We start from the raw sequence: 10,725 nt of genomic DNA on the forward strand, positions 1-10,725 counted from the left end.
GAATAAAGTGAAGATCTTACAAGCTTCCAGAGAGAAATGACAGATCACATACAAAGATCAGGAATCATAATGGCTTTAGAAGTCTCAATAGCAACATAAAAATAAGAATTCAATAATGCAATATCTTCAAAATAAAGGAATTATTATTTCTAACCTAGAATTCTACACCTAGTCAAACTACCAGTGTGAAGGTAGAATGAATGGAATTTTCAGACATGCAAAGTCTCAAAAATATACTGCTCCCACCTTTTTTAAAGAAAGCCAGTAAAAGATATGTGCAACTAAAACGAGGACATAAACTAAGGGGGACAAAAAAGAGAAAATAAGAGATTTAGGAACCAGTGTTTCCAACACAGAGAGAGGTGAAGGGAGCACCCAGGATGATAATAAAGGGAGATGCCGTAATGACAGTTATCCTCAACAAATTTAGGGTTTACGGCAACCGGTCCTGATTGGAACAGGTCAGAGAGGTATAGATGATGGTTCTTTAAGATAATAAAACTGATAGAACATTCAATACATGGAATGCTCTATCTAAATGCATGGAGAGATCCCATTATTAACAGAGAGTTTGGGGTTAAACCAGTGATCAATATATAAAAAACTAAATAAGCAATTAAAAAGATAATGATCAGTTCCAGAAAAAACAACAAGTTGCATAGAAAGGGTAAAATGATAACATTCCAAGTACTTCATTATGAATCATATTTACATAGTTATAATAATGTAACCACTAAATATTTATCCAAATTTTGATATAACTATATCTAAAAGAGGGAGAATTGGGAAGAGTGTGTGTGTGTTGGGGGTCAGGGGTAGGGGTGGGGGTGAAAGGAAGCTAAATTCTCACCCTCTGTAGGGAGAATTCAATAGACAAGACCTAAAACTGAAAAACCAAAAAGTACCAGTATGAGTTGGTATTTAGATATCTGGAGTTGAATCCTAAATGATAAAACAAAAGAGTGGAAAGTAGTTGGCCCTGGGGAGAAGGAAATTAAAGTGATATGGAAAGGGGATTATGTAGGTACTTAGAGTTTTGGGAACAAACCCTGTAAAATATTCAATTTTCAGCTGTGTGTGTATCATTTTAACAATAACAAAGACGAAAAAGAGGAAAGGAAGGAGGAAAGAAGAGAAACAGGGAAGGACACAATGAGGAGGGGGGGAAGGGAGAAAAGAAAAAAATTTAGAGAGACAATGGAGATAAAAATGAAATATAGCCTAATAGATCAAATGTGATTTTAATTGAAAATGAAAACCAAAGTCCAAAACATTTTTGAAAAAGTATAAGCTTAAAATAAATACAGACTAGATCTCTGTGTCTCCTAGCTCTCAATTTTATATCTAACTGCCAAATGGCAGCATGTAAAAAATGTATTCATGCTCTTTCCCCAAAATCCTCTTTCTTCCATCATTTGTAAGTGATGACACTTTCATGCCACCACTCTGTTCCCACCCCTCAACATCCCCCATTCTATTCTCTCCACTCTCTTGATTCTGTTATCACCACCTTTCCAAACTGGTCTGCCTGCCTCCTGGCCATCCTCTATCATGCAGGCAGAGTAATCTTTCTAAAATTCAAAGCCAATCATACCACTTTCTTGCTTAAAACTCTTCTGTGGTTCCCATTGCTTTTAGGATAAGGTCTGAACTCCTTAACCTTGCATATAGGACTTCATGCTCTGACCTCTAATTATCTCTGAAGCTTCATTTTTTAACATGCCCAGGAATGCCTCTACCATCCCACCTCATCTCTAAGTTCTAGCACGCCATGCTGAAGTCCTTTGCAGGTCCTCAAACCCAGGATGTTCTCACCTCTCAGCCTCTGCATTGCTGTGCTCTCTATTCTAAAAGTTCTTAAACTAAAATTATATGCAAAATTATGTGTGTCTGTCCCTATGTCCATATACACAAATGCCCATGCATAAAACTTGCAAATGATTTCGACATTTATAAGGCCCTGAACGCCAATTTTGGGCCTCAATTTAAGAACTCATTCCTTTGGGGCACCTGGGTGGCTCAGCCAGTTAAGCATCTGACTTTGGCTCAGGTCATGATCTCATGGTTCGTGAGTTCAAGCTCCATAGCAGGCTCTGTGCTGACAGTTGAGAGCCTGGAGCCTGCTTCTGATTCTGTGTCTCCCCCTCTCTCTCTCTGCCCCTCCCCGGCTCAAGTTCTGTCTCTCTCTCTCTCAAAAATAAATAAACATTAAAAAAAAAAAAAAAAGAACTCATTCCTTAAGTTACAAGAAAGCTTACAGGTGCTATAAAAAATTTCTGAAATACATCATTCAGAATATTTGCATATAAAGCGTACATGAATCACACATGTAAATATTAACTATTTTTCATGTCACTGGAATGTTCTCCATTGACCTTCCTCCCAAAGAAAGTTAGTTAAATTATTATCTTAAAGTTGGTTTCCGGGGCGCCTGGGTGGCTCAGCTGGTTAAAGCATCTGACTTCAGCTCAGGTCATGATCTTGCAGTTTGTGAGTTCAAGCCCCACGTCAGGCTCTGTGCTGACAGGTCAGAGCCTGGAGTCTGCTTTGGATTCTGTGTCTCCCTCTCTCTCTGCCCCTCACCCACTCATGTTCTGCCTCTCCTTCAAAAATAAATAAACATTAAAAAAAAAAAAGTTGGTTTCCGTGAGAAGGCGTTACCCTAGTGAAAAATGTCCCTTCACTGTTGTGAGAACAGCAAGATCCTAGAATTGAATACTTCTACCTCATAAGAATGCCTGAACATGCTATTACAACAACAACAACAAATAAAAAAAGCTTTAAAAAAATGGATGATATTAGATGAACAGCTGTGTCGAAAGGGGAATGTAAAAATAAAAACTGCATGTTGCAGCCATCAAAATAGTAACCATGTACAGTATATGACTGTTTTTAATCAGATGAAGATTGAAGCTATTACATTTCAAATCAAATGTTATAAATTACTTCAAGAATGCAGCTGAGCTCTCATTTAATTAGAAATGTCCATGTTTAAATCATGAGGTACAGTAGCTGCCAATGAAGCAAAAGGGCAAGGGAAGGGAGAAATACTGTGTCCAGACCATCCGACTGTCAACTGTCTCCTACGCGGGATGAACATCTGGGGAGGACCAGTCCTGATGTAATGGAGAACTTCATGTACTAGCTAATTTGAGATTTAATGTAATTGAACATAATTGTTTTGAAGACAATTAAAATCATTATTCAGGTCTGGACAATTCTGAACTCTTCGTTTTCGTGTGAAACATATTTCCCCCATGCTGAATTTTAACTCTTTCTTGGATAAAAAGTACACCAAATTTTGGGCCATGACTTCCCTGGGAAATAATCCCTAGATTGTGAGGTCACATTAAAAGGCAGCACAAGTGGTGAGGTGCTCCTCTGGAAACAAGTCTCTTTTACTAGTGCCAGTACTTGATGTAGCTCAGAGTCCAAATCTACATCCCAAATGTTAGACAATTCAGTATGAAATACATGAGGCAACATCATACAGGGATTTCTGAGGTCATACAGAGAAGAATGCAATTATCCTAAGGCGGACTTTCCCCCAAAGGTTATGAGCCTCTGCATCTCGTAATTAACCATGGTGCAGCTAGACAGTCCAGGCAAAAGGTCTTTCTTTTCTCCCAATTTGCCTAATTCAAAAACACCTCAAGTGACATAGCTCAAATTTTCCAAATTAAACTTACCCCTGGGGCTGAAATCAAGCATGTGACAGTTCAGTTCCAAAGCAAATCTTAAAGAGAGTTGTACATAGGGAAAGAGAGAAAAAAAATCAGAGGAAAAAGGGGTAGGAGTTAACATTTAAGTGGTTTTTCAACCTCATCATTACCCCTGCTCAAGAAAATAGGACACAGATGGGCCAAACACACCATTGTTCTGCCATGAAGAATCTAAGGAACTCATTAGAAACTACTGTTGTTTTTCCTCATGATCTATGGCAAATCTGTAAGGGACAAATGGTTGATTTACCCCCATCCCACGGCATTTAGTGTTCCATAGTGTCATGGGGTGGAAAGTGGAGAGAGAAGTCACAAAGCCACGGTATGTACTGCAACCCATGAAAGCCTATTATTGATATAATTCTTCAAGGTCGACTCTTCCAGGGAGTTGAGGAATGATTATATTGTCACAAACTGTTCTGATTTGTTTAAAAAAAAAAAATGGTTTCCAACCAGGAATGACACACTACCCTAAACTTTCTCTTACTTAGGCCACAGCTCCACACTTGTCCACTTGTCCACGAGATAGAGTGTAAATGGGAATGAGGTCCACTGCTCCCAGGCAAGGTGGATCCCCTCTTGAGCCTCCATATTCACAGACTTAAAAGCCTCCACGCTGGCAGCCAAAACGGAATTGCCTTAAAACATGAAACTGGAAACCGCAATCACTAAACTTTCAATCGCATCTAAACCAGCAGCTATGATTTTACTGTCTTACTAGTTGTTCTGGGTTTGTTGTTGTTGTTGTTGTTGTTGTTTTCAATCTGTATAGAAGATTGTTTTTATCCAAAACAAAGAAAAATAAAAGATCAACAGTTCCCTTTGCCTTGCCTCCCAATTGTCATAAAGTTTTGTATTTCTGCCAGCTCTTTATTCCCCAAAGTAGAAGAATTATGCAATGTTCATCAGTCTTAAATAACTTTGTCAGTTTTTTAATTGGTTACTTTCAATTTTTTCAGTTTTACCAAATTAATCTGATAAAATTCTATGTTTTCAGAATGTTTTATGATTACGTTAAAATATACACACATACATTTTTTGAAGCATAAGTATTTGAGTTTTGCTCTTATTCAGTAGTTAGAGTTTTTCATTGAATCATTATATCGAAGTACATATTATAAACACCTATACTATTGCTACTCTGAGTTTTCATTAGTGTAATACGACCATTTTAGCCATAGAGATAAATAACAAAGAAGCAAATTTTACATCCTATGATTAACATTCAAGATAATCAGTCCTATGCTTGCTGGAAGTTATCAGTCAGCTTTTTGCTCTCCAAACAAATACACCTTTTGAAAGAAGACACTCAGTTGAAATCAGGTTTACTTGAAAATATTTGGAACCCTTTACTAAGCAGTATTAAGATAATATAGGCTTTTCTTTAAACAATTATGATTCTTCCAATTCAACTTTTCCTATTAAATTTGACAACATCCCTATGAGACACGGAGCTCATTTCATTTCAACCCATGAACCAACCCAAGATTTCAGGCTCCCTGGGGCACCTGGATGGCTCAGTCAGTTAAGTGTCCAACTCTGGATCTTGGTCTCAAGATCGCGTTTGTGGGTTCGGGCCCCACATCAGGCTCTGCACTGATGGCTCTGAGCCTGCTTGGGATTCTCTCTCTCCCTCTCTGCCCAACGCCCCCCCCCCGCCCCCCACTTACACATGTGCTCTCTCAAAATAAATAAACTTAAAAAAAAAAAAGATTTCAGGCTCCCAACCCAAAACACAACTGTTTGGCATACTTCATTCTTTCATTCCATGCCAAGTTATTGGTGAAATTAAGGCTGATTTCTACACTATTACTTCACAGGTTAAAACCAGAAAAGGTTTCCTTAACCACATTTGATACAGGATCATCTTCAGTGAAAGAATATTAAACCTTGGACCCCATTGCTCATTTTACTAAAGAGAAAATTGGAAACATTTGAGATATACATGTTCAGAAGAATAATGAAATGCAGTTTTAAGATAGATTCTCGGGAGTATTAGGATTTATACAGGAAATCAGTGATTAAAGAACATTCAGGTCTACCTGAATCTTATCCTTCATCAAAAGACATATACATAAAGACACCGAAATCTTACCTAACTCATTAACAGAAGCTGCTATTTAATGATTGATCTGTTGTAGTCTTGATCAGAAAATGAAAATATATTGAGCACTGATACTTCAGGATACCTGTGCCCTGTAAAGAAAACAACACATACATGCTAGAATTTTTTTTCTGTGATGAATCCTTAATAATTTAGATCTTCTGGTGCAATTAAATTTAGTTTAATAGAAAAATTCTGTGGGGTGCCTGTGTGGCTCAGTCAAACTTCCAACTTCAGCCCAGGTCATGGCCTCACGGTTCATGGGTTCAAGCTCTGCATTGGGCTCTGTGCTGACAGCTCAGAGCCTGGAGCCTGCTTGGGATTCTGTGTCTGCCTCTCTCTCTCTCTGCCCATCCCTCACTCACACTCTCTCTCTCTCTCTCTAAAATAAATAAACACTAAAAATTGTGTTAAAAAAATAGAAAAATTCTGGTATTTGACCTTTGAAGTGACATTGGCTAATCATGAAATTCCCTGGTGGTAATGGCTACTTCTTATAGTGTTGCTATATAACCAGATTATAGTTATAACTCTATCTGGTTACTATATAACCAGACGGCTCAGCTCAGATGCTAGCCTTTGGTGTCTACACCAGATCATGTCTTGGACTTGGACTCGCTACTGAGTTTGCCAAGGTTCTCTTAACTCAGTCTAAGATGGTAGCCTCTTCTTTCAGTCGCCAAATCACATCACTCTAAATTCTGCTCCTTCTCAATCTCGTCCTCTAGGCTTTGCCAATTTTTCCTTCGAAAACCCGCAAATCAAACTGTCTGGATAAAAATCTGACATTTGGTAAAACGAGGATAGGCCAATTAGTGTCTGAAACACAGGCTTCTGGGATGTATGCACCTGTCCATTAGAAACTGTTCTGTCTCCACCATCTCCTTTCAGAGGCCACCAACATCCTTCAGATGTTAACGACTTCCAGCTTTTGGTGGCTTATGACTCACTTGAATGTGTAACCTGGAGGAGAAAGCTGCTATACACTTGTATGGCAGCCGCATATTACCCCAAAGTTATTTTTAAAGTTTACAAGCCTGGTTCAGCCTCCTTAAAAGTCCCCCTTAAGCCTACAAAAGCAAATTCAAAGTGAAGGACAAAAGTTTTCAGGCAGTAATTAAACCGTTAGCTATGCTATTATACCTTTGTCGTCCTGTCCCCTGGCAGCCTAACAATTAATCTTTTCAGAGGAGAGGAAAAATAAGTTACACACAGGAACTACAGAGTTTACAGCAGCCCTACACCATTAATTTTAATAACACGAAAAGATAAACATATGTCACTCACTCATAGCCAAATGAGCATCTATAGAGCCCTGCCCTGGTATACATCTAAAATTTATAACTCAGGTTCCTTTACCTAAGACCTTTTAGGCTACTTAAATGTTTTCACATTGCTTAATCAGAAAAAATATGGACGATATAGTTTTATTCCACTCACTTAAAAATAAACGTCTTTAAAATATTTGTAAAACAACAGGTCATTTTCTTAACTAGTGCCACCTTCCCTCATTTTTAAAACTGTAAAAGATGAAGCCAAGAACACGATTATACAACCTCTTACTTTATGTATTTTTTCAACATCCTCTAGCTCCTGGAAGAAAAGAGATAATTTTATTTTTTCATCCTAAATCTTCTTCTGAAAAGCTTTTATTCTCAGTTTCAGAGGATACAATTGAATCAAATGCTAGAAGAATGAAATCCTCTCTCCTGCAATTTCTTAAGCATGCATATAGAAAAAAAATTACTGCTGGCAGTAGGAACTGTCAATGGATCTCCGCAGAAGTAAATTGTTTGGTGTTTGTAATGGAGTATAATAGCTGTAATTCCACTTGAGCTGCTGCCACTAATAAGTTGATAAAAACGGGAAGTTGAGACTCAGGCGTCCATCAGTATATGGCTTCCACAGATGTCTCTGCACGTTCACTTAATCACAGAGACAGGTAACCCAATCCCATTAGAGGTACTATGTCTGACAATGAGGGACCCAAGCTGGCTCTTCCCACAAAGACAATGGGAAAGCATAGCTGCAGACTGACTCCAGAGGGGCTTTCTTATCGGCAATTTATCAGGAATTTTCTTAGACATTTGCAGCTCCTGCAAAGTTGTAAGGTGGTAACTTAAATGTGCTCATCATCAGAAATGGGCTAGGGGAAAACACTTCCTTCTCGTGAAAAATAGCCACCGAATCAAAAATGACTATCAGAAATTAAAATATACTGTCTCAAATGCTTCAGGTTTGTGACTCTCATGCTCACCTGTTGCCAAAAATTTAAATTTAATCTACTTAATGATTAGAAGTCTGAAAATACACTGTGTTCTGTGTATGCATGAAAGTAAAAACACGTGGTATCTAGAACTGTGTGTCACCACATGAACATATTAACAAGAGTAAAATAAAAAGTGGTATCTCTCACAGGAAACACTGGCCCAGGGAGTAAGGAGGCTTGAGTTCCAGTCTTCTGAATTGCTGAGTGATCTTACACACATCACTTAAAGGCAATTGCCTAAGAGTTTTTATATGGAGAAAATGGAGTAGAAATAATAATGTTGTAATGAAAGTATGGGCTTTGCTGGCAGGAGAGCTTTGAAAAGTAGCTGGTATTTGGCAAGTTTATTTTTTATTTAACCTGTCGAATAAAAAGCATAAGGTACAATTATGCTCATTCTATTAATGATCACATAAATGGCCCATGAGGGAAACATTAAACCTTTATGTAAATATATCCTCCTCAGGAGCCTGAAATCTTGAACAATGCTCATCTCAGACACTCGCTCTCCAATGTGAATTAGTGCGCTGCTGAGCGTATGCAGGCTTTTGGAAAAGAGCACGTGTGCACATCTGAGTAACCGATCTATCTCAGTATCCTGGGGTCCTGCAAAAGCTGTAACAGCCCAAGAACAAGGAGGGAAGTCTAAGAAGAAAGAAGAGTGTTCTGTAGCACTGTCTGCATTACACAAAAATTACTGTATTTATCAAAACACTACATATTCGCTTCAATTGTCTGTTGTTCCTACCATTTTTTTCAAGAAGAGCTGCTTTTGCTATGTTCTCAACAATGTATTTCCTTCTGGCTTCTGAAATATTTAGTAAACAGGCAGCCAAACAGAGCCCCAGTCTGGAGGAAGACATGGTGATTTTTCTAGGAGAAAAAGTATTGTTCATTTTGGTCTCTGTGGTGTGTTCATATTTTCATGTTCATTAACCTTATAAAAATTAGTTTTTTGGAAACCAAGCAGTCATAATATGAACATTTCACCATTTCATTACTGCAGAACACCTGAAGGATAAAATCCTCAGATCCAGTCAACCAGGAAACCACGCATAGGTGGCCACACACATATGAACGTAGGAACATAGTTAACACCACTAGAACACACAGGGCAAGTTACTCAGCCTGAATTGTCATGGAAATGAAACTTTTTTGTTAAAGTATATTATTCCCTTTGAAACATCATCTTCCTTAGTTTATCCTCTTTTTGAGGTCTGTCCTATGTATCAAATAAGCATGATCCTCTTGTTAAATGAGACTTAACTAGGGAACTGTTAAAAAGAGAAATGAAGATTCTTATAAAAATTATTTTTCTGGCAAAAAGAAAGGTTATCTCTATGGGCCATGCCACAGGCAATATATGAACAAATAAAAGGGACTCTTTGGGTGCTTTAAGTGACAACTATTTGACTAAATTCCTCTTATACTTCAGTCTCCAAAATTCCTGTATCAGTTGAAAATCTTTTCACAGGATTCTCTTCCTGGAACTGAAATCTGATATATATCCTACGTGAACCAACAATGCCAAAAATGTGACTGATCCTTTTGGTGAAAATGCATTAATTACACAAGTTTTGGAGGTTGCTTTGATTCTTTTTAGTACCTAGAATCGCATTTTTCGACTCTCAAATATTATTGACTAAAGAAATTTAAATATCTCAAAATAATAAGAAAAGAATTCCCCTTTTCAAGACCAGGCCATATTTAGGTCTCTTTTAAACATCGTAACTAAAAATAAATGTGGCCCTCACGAATCCATTCAACAAATTATTTGATAAGGGTTATTTCGTATCGGGTAATGTTCTCAGTGTGGGGAATACCGCAGTGAATGTGCCCAAGCTTGAGACAAACTTTAAGCTTATGAGTTTTGGCTAAACCGTGTGCTCTGCTGCAAATAATAGTACTCTCGATGCATCAATCCTCTGGCTTCTGTTCACTAGGATTGTTCATGGGCCTAATCATCCTAACCTAGAGGGAACGCAAGGCTCCATGTTAGTTCAGGTTTGTAAGCAAGTTTTCATCTTGTGACCATCATCTCATGATTGAAAATTCATGAAAATACGGTCATTAGGCTTTTGTAGACATTAATAACATTGTTGTAATAAGGCAGCTCAGACCTCTCTCTTCTGTGTAAACAAAAAATTGCTTTACACAAGGGGTGTGGGCGTCTTCTGGCTTTCATTTGTTTTCAGTGTGTTTATGTAGCTTAATTGTCTCATCAGGCACTTTCCCAACATAATTATGCTTTTTAACAAATGGTGTTTATGGCAACCCCTAACAGTGCAAAAGAAAGGATTAGTTTCATCCTCTCATTCCACATTTTGATTCCCTGTGGACAGTTAAATCACACAAAGATGGTGTTAGAAAAATCTACCTTCACAGCAAAAGCTGAAATTAGCGGCCACCGGAATTTTGGAGAGCAGTCAAGCTTGTTAGTCAAAAGGGTAAGTGTTTCTCTGCCTCTTCCACTTACAAAGTAACCCAGAGCAACCCCGCAAACACTCTGTGGTTTGGGAGACGGCGCTCCTAGTGAGCCCATCCCTCCAATCCCAGTTCGATTACTTCCGGCCATAAACCAAAAACCGGCCTTCCCCCCCCCCCCCCGCAGCCCCCCCCCCCGGGGGAGG

General features: G+C 38.3%; 1 protein-coding gene across 1 annotated transcript; it reads right to left on the reverse strand.

Moving 5' to 3' along the window:
* Positions 1–2,610: 2,610 nt before the first annotated feature.
* Positions 2,611–9,066, reverse strand: FTCDNL1 (formiminotransferase cyclodeaminase N-terminal like). The gene is given in 5 exon segments (XM_043577414.1): positions 2,611–4,289; positions 4,292–4,360; positions 5,818–5,844; positions 5,847–5,918; positions 8,844–9,066. Coding segments are annotated over 5 exon segments (396 nt in total). The 5' UTR covers positions 8,992–9,066; the 3' UTR covers positions 2,611–4,209.
* Between the last annotated feature and the right edge of the window lie 1,659 nt (positions 9,067–10,725).

Source organism: Prionailurus bengalensis, chromosome C1 (assembly GCF_016509475.1).
Source record: "Prionailurus bengalensis isolate Pbe53 chromosome C1, Fcat_Pben_1.1_paternal_pri, whole genome shotgun sequence".
NCBI classification, from domain to species: Eukaryota; Metazoa; Chordata; class Mammalia; order Carnivora; family Felidae; genus Prionailurus; species Prionailurus bengalensis.